The sequence below is a fragment of the Camelus dromedarius genome, chromosome 19 (genome assembly GCF_036321535.1).
Source record: "Camelus dromedarius isolate mCamDro1 chromosome 19, mCamDro1.pat, whole genome shotgun sequence".
Classification (NCBI taxonomy): domain Eukaryota; kingdom Metazoa; phylum Chordata; class Mammalia; order Artiodactyla; family Camelidae; genus Camelus; species Camelus dromedarius.
This window is the reverse complement of record NC_087454.1, coordinates 18,885,644-18,898,060: the sequence shown is the minus strand read 5'-3', so window position 1 is coordinate 18,898,060 and position 12,417 is coordinate 18,885,644. Positions and strand designations below refer to the sequence as shown.

The window sequence follows — 12,417 nt, the reverse complement described above, 5'->3', positions numbered from 1 at the left end:
AATTGAAAAGCTATAGGTCATATCAAAGACCTTGTGGTTAAACATACAAAGAATACTGAAGAAATTTAGGTCACTTGGGTCATATGACTAAATAACTGATAACTTCCGCAGACTGAAGACGACGAACTTGATTGTTTGATTTTTTGTGTGTTTCTGTTTTCATTTATAACCACTGTTGTATATAGTCAGTCTTGCTGTGCTATCTGTATATTTGGGGGCAATATGGTACAAAAAACAATGGCTTTTAAATCCTTGCTTTGAGTCTTGGCCTCACCATTGCTGAATGTGCAAATTATTTATTCTCACTGAGTTACAGTAGCAATAAAATGTAAATCATACCTGTTTATCAGGGTTTTTGTGAGAATTAGAATTATTTCAAGCACTGAGCAGCATCAGTTACATGTTAGTCAAGCAACAATTAAATTATTGGTTTTACTATTTTCATCAAGATATTTGGAGATGGGGGGAGATGTCACCTGTGATCATCACTATAAATCACAAGTAAGCCATAATTTTATTACCCTGAATCAAAGCATCTAATACCCATTAAAAGCTCTTTGTGGGATTGGATGTACACACATGTCATTTAAGTGAAAGAGATAACAAAAAATAACAAGAAGATGCTACTGAAACAAGCAGAATTTCTTTAGATCAATTGCAAATCTAGATGAAACTCTCATCCTCTGTGTTACTCAGCATTTTTAACTTGAATTTTTAAAAATTGGATTAAAAGCAGTATGTATTCTGAAAATGCTTACTAAAATAGCATAGGAGGTAGGAGAAAAGAGAGAAATTGAAAACTATTGAGCACTTACTATTGTCCATGCTTTATGCATATAAGTTTATATAGTTGTCATTTAAATATAATGATTTACTTCATAAAGTAAATCAAACATAACTACTGAAAACAAAAGAACTACTTTCTAACCATATGATAACCATGCTATATTTCACAAATTTTCCATTGATAAAGTATAACTTATATTTGGTGTTGAATTATTCATTATAATTATTCTAAATTCAGTTCTGTTCCAGTAAGAATATCCAATAATTATCTACTGACTGCTTTCCTATTTCATATTTTTTTAGGATTGAAAAACAAGTGAGTCATTATGAATTGGGCAAATGAGAGCTCCTCAAAAGACTTTATACTACTTGGCTTTACAGACAAGCCCTGGCTACAGACGCCCCTTTTGGTGCTCCTGTTAATATCATACACAGTCACCATCTTCGGCAATGTGTCCATCATGATGGTGTGCATTCTGGACCCCAAACTTCATACACCCATGTATTTCTTTCTCACTAATCTCTCCATCTTAGATCTCTGTTACACCACAAGCACCGTCCCTCATATGCTGATAAATATTTGTCGCAACAAAAAGACCATCAGCTATGGTGGCTGTGTGGCCCAACTCATCATCTTCCTGGCCCTGGGTGCTACTGAGTGTCTCCTGCTGGCTGTTATGGCCTTTGACAGGTATGTGGCGATTTGCAGACCACTCCACTATATAGTCATCATGAATCCTTCGTTCTGCTTAAAGATGATAGGCTTCTCGTGGCTCACTGGCTTCAGCAACTCAGTGTTGCAGTCTTCCTTGACCCTTAACATGCCACGCTGTGGGCATCAGGAAGTGGACCACTTTTTCTGTGAGGTTCCTGCCCTTCTCAAGTTGTCATGTGCTGACACAAAGTCTATTGAGGCTGAGCTCTTTTTATTTAGTGTATTAATTCTGCTAATTCCAGTGACATTGATCCTCATCTCCTATGGCTTCATAGCTCAAGCAGTATTGAGAATCAGGTCAGCAGAAGGACGACGAAAAGCTTTTGGGACATGTGGGTCCCACATGGTTGTGGTGTCTCTCTTTTTTGGAACAGGCATCTACATGTATCTTCAACCACCTTTATCCACCTCTAAGGACTGGGGAAAGATGGTTTCCCTCTTCTATGGGATATTCACACCGATGTTGAACCCCCTCATCTACAGCCTTAGAAATAAAGATATGAAGGAAGCATTTAAGAGGGTGATGTCAATAATCTTTTTCTATAAGAAATAAGAAGTGCTCCATTGTCATGAGAAGCTTCTGAGTCTCTCCTTCACCTTGAATGGTTATATTGTTTGTATTTATTTTCATACTCTTCATGCTCTTATGATTTCATTGAATTTTACCAACAGTTAGAAGTTCCTCTGATCCAGAAGCAATGCTAAGACCATAAGATATCTTTTCTAAATTTAAAAATACTTTGCTTTACAGAAATTCCTCCAATGCAGTCTGTTCCTGAAGGTCAAGTCATGCTACTTGCTCCTACCAATGTCAGATTAGTTAGGACACTTGAATGATTTACACAGTACACTATTTGTTCTAGAATTATTTTGCCACTCACCTTAGTTGGGGATTTCCCCATCTTTATTATTAAGTAACCAGTGATCCCAAGCTAGAAATCAGCAGCCAAGTCCTTAATCACTTTGCACCCTCACACTTCTTGATAAAATCCATCATAAGCACCTTCCTGAACTGTTTTAATTATGAAATCTGTCTCAAGTCTAGCTGTCTTTACACTGAGTGTAGAAACTTGTAAAGTCAGTTGAGTTTCATTTCCAGTTCTATTTGTAATTCATCCCTTTATTCCTCATGGATTGAATTTTTCCTTTTTTTTTTTTTTTTTCCCTTTTGTCAAATCCTCATTTGTCCCAAGTTCTGCCTGAAGCTTGTAGGATCTCCTCTAAATAATAAGGCTATCTATTTCAAGAAATACTAGTAGGAAACATTTTTTCCTAATTTTTCTGAATTAAATTATTCTTAATTGGGCAGTCACTCAGTAGTATTTATTGTTCACTAGATAGCGCTAGACCAAAGGAAAAACAATCATAGCTCTTCTACTGAAGAAATATTCTAATTTCTGGAAAAAAAGACCCTTAAACTCAGACACTTAAATGATTATTTGCAGTTAGTAATGTAAGGACACAGATGGGACAACGTTTTAGGCAACAGAGAAAGGGTTACAAAACAAAGCTTTTCAGAAAATACAAGTAATTTATTATGGTTAAAACATAGAGTATAAAACACATACAAAAAGAGCATGGGCTGAAAAGTTTGGACTTCATTCAGTAATGAAAGCAGAATAATTTTAGCACAGAGGGTTAGCAGAAACAGTAGAAAATAACTAAAAACTTAAGTACAGACTATGGCTCTTATATAATAATCATGTGTTTACTAAATGTGACATTACAAATAAATGGGAAAGGGAAAGATTTTAAATATATGGTGTTTCAAAAGTTTTTAAACCAAAGTAATAAGAGATTCAAGACACCAAAAACAAATGAAAACAATTTTATCTCTAGTATAGGCGCCTTAATTTCCAAACCTGTATATACTAGTGCATTCTATTGTTGAATATAAGGTAAACATTTCAAATTTTACACTTGCAAAAGCAGGCACTTGCTCTCCCTTTGCCACAAAGCCCTCTTCTAAAGCTTGCTATTTTAATGAATGGATTCACTTGTTTACATGTGCAAATCAGAAACCATTAAACATCTCTTACACCATCCCCTCCATAATTATCAATATCAAGACCATTACCAAGACATATCAATCATTCCTCTTTGTACCTCCCATCTCTCCGTTCCTTTCCATCTTCACACTCCTGGTACCATCAACCTTTACCTAGACCTATTTCTTAATCTATCATTTTGTACTCCTGAAAACTCTCTGCAGTACACTTTAGAAAATACAGCTAGAGTGATCATTTCAATGCAAATTATGATTATTCCACTCTCACCACTTGCACTAGAGATTATTAGGGGTTTCCATTGCTCATCAGTTAAACACAAATGTTCATGTCCCAGACATACAGCCCTCTCTGTCTCTTGCACTTAGGATATTTCCTCAAAGCACAGAACATTTGAGCTTTCTGATCCTTCTATCTGGAGTACTCTTCCCATTCATCTTTACCTAATTATTAATTGCTCAGGCCTCATCTTAGAGAATCTTTTTCTGGTTTCACTGATTCAGTCAAATACCCAAAATTTACTTGCTCATCACGTACCTTTCATTGTGGCACTTGGACTTTTTACTGATCACTTGATAAATGCCTTTACCTACTACTAGACTGTAAGTTCTCTGAGCACAAGAACAAAGTTTGTTTTTGCTTACCAAAGCATTCATAACACTTTTGGAGGCAGAGAGTTAAAACACCCAGATGTCAAAACTATGCATGATGTTAGTTGATATGTAAATTTTTACTCTTTCTGTGAAAAGAATTTTCAGAGATGCAAAACTCTCAGGATAGGAACAGTGGTCATATGAAATTTCATGATGGGATATAAAGCTAAATTCTCAAAGTCTAAAGAAATTGCATTTCTCTATAAAACTGAAGTCTAATAACTGTCACATATAGTTATTAATCTTTTTTAAAAATTATATAACTGCATTGCCTATATTTAATAAAAATAAAGTTTTTAGAAAAGAATTCATCCTTTAATATATTATCTTTAAAGTTCACCAGTTTTACATATTTGTTTATTTTTCTTTTCTCTCAATGGATTTTATAATTTCCAATTTCTATTTTTCATGCACATTATCTCCTAAGAATGTACCAAGATTCTTTAAAACATAGTTTAAGTAGCTACAAACTGAATTTCACCATGCTAGTATACTAAAATGTGGTTAACTATTTTTCTGTTGTTGAACATTTACATTCCTTGTTTTGATCATTATAAATACTACTCCACAGAACTCTGCAGAAATGAATCTATGGCCATATGTCAAATTACAGTTGACCCTTGAACAACTTGGTTTTGAACTACGTGGGTTCACTTACATTCGAATATTTCTCAATAGTAAATACTATATTACCACATGGTTCATAGTTGACTGAATCTGCAGATGCAGAGGAATCCTAGATTGGGAGGTCGGACTGTCAAGTAACTTGGATTAATCCTAGCATTGCACAACAATCAACTGTACATTGTTAGAAGTGGTATCATTGAATTAAATTATAATTTTCTTGGAAGACCTAAGAGTCAACAGATGTTGCCAAATTTCCCTACAGAAATTTTGTACCACTCCACACTCCCACTAGCACTGTAGAAAGTAAATGAGAATATTTACTCCATGAGCCTTTGTTAACTCTGGAATTTTTAATCTTTTGAGATATTTGCCAATTTTAGAGGCAAAATATTATTACGTTCTTTTTTTTTTTTTTTTTTTTACTTCCTTGAGTCTTTTGACTCATACATGTTATAAATATAAACTAGGGCTGTTCATATTTATTTCATTTCCTCTCTCCTTCTAGGCAGTTGGTAGAATTGCACTCCCCTTTCTGATGAATAAGGCCTGGCCTTTTTGCTTAAAAAATGTGAACAGAACTTACATAACTCACTTCTTGATGATGAATTTAAGATCTGGTGCACACTGCCATGGTCTCTTTCCCACTGCCAGTCAAAGGAAGCAGTGCTCCAAGGAGAGTTACCAATCTACCTGAATCCTAGATTGAGGGCAATATGGAGAAACCAACCTTTGATATACAAGTAGCATGAATGAGAAATAAACCTATGTTATTTAAAGTCACTAAGATTTTTGAGGTTCTTATTCTTATATGTAGTATAATATAGCTTATCCTAACTGATTATAGAAATTGGCACCAGTGGTGGGGTTCTGATGTCAAGAAAACAAATTAAAATAGGAGACACTGGCGTAACGTTCATGTGACAGGTGGAGAGGGCATTATATGAAAGATTGGAACCACAGTAATCCACATTATATAGTAAGAAACTGGTAAAAGTATTTGCCTGCAATAATTTGGAAGGCAGATAATAAACCCAAGATTGTAACTCTAGATGACAAAGTTGGCAAACAGTACATATGTGTTACTACTGGACACATTTCAAAAGATATCTTTAAAAAAGGTAAACTCAAATTAATTCTTTTCAAGTAGAAATAAAATATTGAGACTCTAAAATTCAGCAAAGTAGAAGGATACAAGATTGACATACATTGTATTTCTTTACAATGACAATGAAATATCAGAAAGAGAAAGTGAAAAAACAATCCCTTTAAAATCACAACATACATACATACATACATACATACATACATACATACATAAAAATACTTAAGTATAAATCTGACCAACGATGTGGAAGACTTATTTGCTGAGAACTATAAAATATTGATAAAGAAAATTGAAACTGATTCAAAGAAATGAAAAGGTATCACATGCTCTTGGATCATAAGAATTAAAAAATTGTTAAAATGACCCAAAGCAATCTACAGATTTAATGTGATCCCTGTCAAATTACCCATGACATTTTTCACAGAACTAGAACAAATAACCCTAAAATTTATATGAAACCATAAAAAGCCCAGAATTGCCAAAGCAATCTTGAGGACAAAAGAACAAAGCTGGAGGAATAATGCTTCCATACTTCAGACAATGCTACAGAGCTACAGTACTCAAAACATCATGGTATTGGCACAAAAACAGACATATGAATCAATGTAACAGACTAGAGCACCCAGAAATAAAACCACACACCTATGGTCAATTAATCTTTGACAAAGAAGGTAAGAATACACACAATGTAGAAAAGACAGTCTTTTCAGCAATCAGTGTTGGGAAAGCTGGACAGGCACTTGTAAATCAATGAAGTTAGAACACACCCACACACCATACACAGAAATAAACTCAAAATAGCTCAAAGACTTAAATATAAGACACGACTCTATAAATCTCCTAAAAGAGAACATAGGCAAAACAATTCTCTGACATAAATTGTACCATGATTTCTTAGTTCAATCCCCCAAGGCAACAGAAATAAAAGCAAAAATGAACAAATGGGACCTAGTCAACTTAGAAGTTTTTGCACAGCAAAAGAAAAACACAAACAAAACAAAAGGACAACCTAAAGAATGGGAGAAAATATTTGAAAATGATGCAACCAACAAGGGCTTAATTTCCAAAATATATAAGCAGCTCATACGACTCAGTAACAAAAACAAAAACAAAAAACCAAAAAAACTACCCATTCCAAAAATGAACAGAAGACCTAAATAGACATTTCTCCAAAGAAGACATACAGATGGACAATAGGCATATGAAAAGTTGTTCAGCATTGCTAATTATTAGAGAAATGCAAATCCAAACTACAATGAGGTATCACCTCCCACTGGTCAGAGTGGCCATCATTAAAAAGTCTACAAATAAATGCTGGAGAGGGTATGGAGAAAAGGGAACCCTCTTACTCTGTTTGTGAAAATAGAGTTTGGTGCAGCCATATGGAAAATAGTACAGAGGCTCCTTAAAAAAGTAAATATAAAGTTACCAAATTATCCAGCAATCCCAATCCTAGGCATATATCTGGAGAAAACTATAATTCAAAAAGATACATGCACCCTAATGTTCACAGCAGCACTATTTACAATAACCAAGACATAGAAGCAACTTAAATGTCCATCAACAGATGACTGGATAAAGAAGTGGTATATATACACAGTGGAATACTACTCAACCATAAAAAGAATGAAATAATGCCATTGGTGGCAACATAGATGGACCTAGAGATAGATTATCATACTAAGTGAAGTAAGTCAGAATGAGAAAGACAAAAACCATATGCTATCACTTATATGTAGAATCTAATATGGCACAAATGAACATATTTACAAAACAGAAACAGACTCACAGACATAGAAAACACATTTATGGTCACCAAAGAGGAAAGGGGATGGGGGAAGGATAAATTAGGAATTTGGGATTAGCAGATACGAAGTACTATGTACAAAATAGATAAACAACAAAGTCCTACTATATAGCACAGGGAACTATACTCAATATCCTATAATTAACTATAATGGAAAAGAATATGAAAGAGAATATGTGTGTCTGTGTGTGTAAATATATATATATAACTGAATCACTTTGCTGTAGACCAGAAACTAACACAATATTGTAAATCAACTATACTTTCATTGAAAAATGAATTGAAACATTTAAAATTTTTTAAACTTAAGTATGCACTGGGTTTTAGAGGATGCCACTGCATTTGAGCTGACATTTTAGGCATATCTTCAGCATATCACTCCATGATTCTAGTAGGTCACTTCATGATGGCGCAGTACATTATATGGCCAATGATTTCCATGTGTTCACTCCCACACATCCTTTGCTATTAAGTGGGCCCTTTTTCAGAAACAATGGTGTGTGGGATCTCATGCTGCTGCGTCAAACAGTGTGAAAGCCCTTAGACAGTAGTTTTGGCTGGAGACTTGTGATCAGAAAAGGCAAACCCACACTACAGTGTGTATTCATCTATTCCTGACAAAAAATTCATTGTCACATCCAAGATGAAAGAGTCCTAATGTAGCCAACTTAATATCAAGTTGCTAGTTGGCCTTTTGAAGGGATACTGTTTTATCAGGGATGCCTCGTTGGTCTCCTGTTGAAGGCAGATTGGATATGTGGCAATGCCTACAGTGTAGGCTGTTAAACCCCTGCACAGCTTCTGTCCCTGCTACCATATTGTCTACTGTATTGATGTGCTCATCGTGCAAGTATTGCAGGTAGGGAGACAAGGCAAATGATAGAAATTTGACAATATCTGCTGAACAATTTTATTTCTCCTACCTGGTTGTTTAATTCCTTTCTTTTTGGTGGATTCTATTTTGTGAGTGTTAACATGCAATACAAAGAATGAAAGACTTCTCATGTCCCGTTTCATATGTCAACATATGTGCCTCTGCTCCAGATTTCTTTATTCCAAAACTTTTTTTCTTCCCAGACTCCTGGAAAGCCTTCCAAGTCATTTATTACTCCTCATGAGCTATACATAGTCCAACTTCAGACTACCTCCTGTTTCACACAAAGTATATGACCAGATGTAACACTAGAAATTCTGCCCATAGAGCGAGGTTTCCCTCACCAATATCATTCAAGGTCACCCATGAGTGGGGCTATAATTCAATCTTTATCCCTTTTGAATGCATATACATACCAACCTGATCTATTCTTCAGATTTTTCCTCTTTTATTAATGTGTTAGAAGTGTTCTCCCATGCTACATAGGTGTGATCTGAAGAAGAGGCATCACTGATGAATGGGGGGACAGCATGCAGGTCTGAGCTACTTGCTCATGTGATTTGTTTCTGTCCTCCAGTCAGGTCTGTGCTCGATCCTGGATGCCAGAACCCTGTTAGGATGATTGCTGCTTTATCCAATGACATAATAACTTGGTGAGTCAGAGTATCCAGCTCATGATGGGTAATTTTGGCTGCATGGTTATGTGATGTTTGATAGTTAGGTGTGTTGTCTCTGCCAGGACACAGAGACACAACAGAGGCTGTTTTCCAAAAGGCGTAAAGTGTTCTGCCACAGACAGCAGGGTTTTGCTCCAAACCCTAAGTGTTTTGTTTTGGCTTTTGCATAAACTTGCCATAAATTCCACCTGATGCTTTCCTACCATAACTTACACCTCTAATGTATAGGGTCTTACAAATTGTATGCACCCAGTTTCAGAGTGACTTGCTCTGTAGCTTAGACCTGCTATAGAGCCTGCTCTTACTCTGGAGCGCATTCAACGCCGGCATCCTTCTTGTTGCCAGCAGACATATTGGAGCAATATTCCATGGTGTCAGACAGGCTTACTACAAAACAGGCAGGCCAGCCAGAAACTTTGCTTCTTCTTTTATGGTAAGAGATTCATGATGCAACAATGTTTTTTGCTTTAGGTTGAATGTCCCATAAGTGCCTCAGACCAATGAATTTCTAAAACTTTTTACTGACGGGTCAAGCCCCTGAATCTTTATAGTTTCTCACTCACCTTCTAAAGCACATGTTGTATCAAAGCCTTCCATGTAGTACCTGCTCTGTGCTCATATGGTCTGATTAGCATGTTGTTCTTGATATAGTTAACCAGTGTGCTGTCCTGCAGAATGTGCAGCTAGTTTAGTTCTTTTCAGTCTATATTATGACAGAAGGTTAAAGACTTAAGATAGCCCTGGGACAATGTATACCATTGTCAGCTCCAAGTGAATGTAAATTCTTTCTGATCTACTTTCTTGATAGGGGTGAAAAAGAACACATTCACCAGATCAAGGACTACAAATCATGCACCCAATATCATGTTAATATGCTCAATAAGGAGACACATCCGGCCCAGCTGATTCAACTGGGGCTAACGCTTGTTTGAATTGTGGTAGTCTCTTGTCATCTTCCAAGATCCATCTGATTTTTTCAGTGGACTGAGTGGTGAGGCAAATGGAGATGTGACAGGGACTGCTATCCATGCATCCTTTAGGAGTGCAAAGGAAACAAATAAGAAACTTTAAAAGCAACTTTATAGCCATGAGGATAATTCAGTATTCACTATCAAAACTGGCAGGACAAAAGGGGAACCAAAGGAAGAAACATACAAATATCTAAAAATACACATATGTATTTTTTTCAGTGATACACTTGTGGGACTTTATTCTGTATTTCTCTTCTATTATCTCCCTCTAAAATTGCTCTTCTGGTATAATCCAAGTCCATCCGGTTATATTATTTTCAAAGGTATAAGAATACAGATTGCATACACTAAAACTTTTTAATTGGCTAATTTCATCCTGATAAATTGTCCAAAGAAGGTCACATATTGAAAAAAAGTTATTCTGAACGATATGTAGTATAAAGTGACAAATTCAGAAAATGCAACTATTTAATCGTTAAAAACTGGAGAGGTATGTATATATAGATTATATACATAGATATAATTTATATATAAATTATTAATTTATAAAAGAATGTTATGTGGCTACAAAATCATGTGTTAAGAAAACGCTGCAATTTCTAAAATGATTATGCTCTAACATATATGATTTTGCAATTTATAAAAATGCATTGTGGTGGGGAGGGTAACAGCTCGGTGGTAGAGTGAGCTAACAAAGGATTTTCTTGTAGATTATATCTGTGTTCATGGTCAATTTACTTTCAGTTTTATTTTACCAAAAATATTAGGTGAGCACATAAAAATTATAGATTGCATAATTCAATTCATTTTCTAAAACTATTCCTGTTCCAATCCTGTATCATTTCTACTAGTTCTGTCTTGGTGAATTCATACTAACTTTAAATTTCAATGTGTTAATTTATATGTTATAGTTTTTTTTTAACCTATAGATCTCTAGTAGGCTTAGTCCAAAAATATTCATTACAAAAACCAATGAACAGTAGAAATACTATTTTCCCTTATACATCATCAGCAGACTCACTCCCTTGACCTCTGAGACTGTTTAAAAGCACATGGGGCTATAAATTCATTTAGCCTTGTGCTCTCCTGAAAAACAACTCTAAACGTATTTTTTATTATTTATGTCTCATGACTATTACCATTCATCTTAGCTTTTAAATTTGTGAACCACCTGTGTGACACTATTATGCTACCAGTGCAGTTGGGAATAGAGTTCAGTTATTTCCTCTCTGGACACAATGACCAATTAAATTTGAGAGACTCTGAAATCCCTAGAGCTAAAATAGAGGACACAGCATTGTATGAATAGTAAGCCCTTTATTTAAAAGTACAACCCTCTTTCCATGTCTCTACCAATATTGCTGATACCTGTACAATCAGCTTCCCATTGTAAAGTGCATTAGGAACCTGGGGAGAAGAGTCAAGTGTCAATAAAATATGCCTCAGTGACTTGAGACAATATCTACAATACACTTCTACTTCATCGTGAAGATTTTTTTAAATTTATATTTCTTAATGCTGTCCAGGTCACATGTTAATTTCATTCTCAATCTATGGGCAGAAAGGGAGTTGAATAAAAATGTCACAAGGGTTGAAAGCTAAAAAAGTCATTGTATTCATCAGTCTCTGTTTGGACCAGACGTGCTTTGAAATATGGCACAAAGAAAGGCATGGATCTCTCTGTGACACAGAATAAAAAAGGTGAGTAATGTCTACCTCAGGGAATTATAGTACCATAAGTGGGAAGGGTCTCTCAAGATCATTTCATACATATCCTGCCTCTGGCTTGCATCACATGAAATAACCAGAGAATTCAATTTATTTCCTGGGAATCTTGAATAAATGTCAAGTGTTTTCAGTGTTTCCAAAAGTCACTATCATTACCTTTCAAATGACTATTTGCCCCTTATATCTCCTTACCAAAAAAAGAAAAAAAAAGTCAGTGGAATTTTTCAAGCAGAAAAAGGAATTAGTAGTATTTAAGATTTTCTTTTCATTTGTAGAAGATATATAAATAGGGAAACAGTTAAGGTGATAGTGGAACAAGCATATGTTTGTCAATGAGTTAAATTCATTTTTCTGAAAATATAAAAGAGGAAGTGATAAATGAGCTTTCACCAGTGCCATACAAAATGTGGGAATGAGTAGAAGATGTGAAAAACACACAGGTAGGAAAAATTTTTAAATAGATGCTAA

The 12,417-nt window shown here is 35.2% G+C and overlaps 1 protein-coding gene across 1 annotated transcript; it reads left to right on the top strand.

The window, feature by feature from the left end:
• Positions 1–1,112: 1,112 nt before the first annotated feature.
• Positions 1,113–2,054, top strand: LOC105106087 (putative olfactory receptor 2B3). The gene has a single exon (XM_064476080.1). It carries the CDS (start codon positions 1,113–1,115, stop codon positions 2,052–2,054), a length of 942 nt encoding a protein of 313 aa, XP_064332150.1.
• Positions 2,055–12,417: the final 10,363 nt, after the last annotated feature.

Bases quoted from the DNA above. Each gene is read 5' to 3' on its own strand.
- LOC105106087 (XM_064476080.1), top strand. From the start codon at position 1,113: ATGAATTGGGCAAATGAGAGCTCCTCAAAAGACTTTATACTACTTGGC.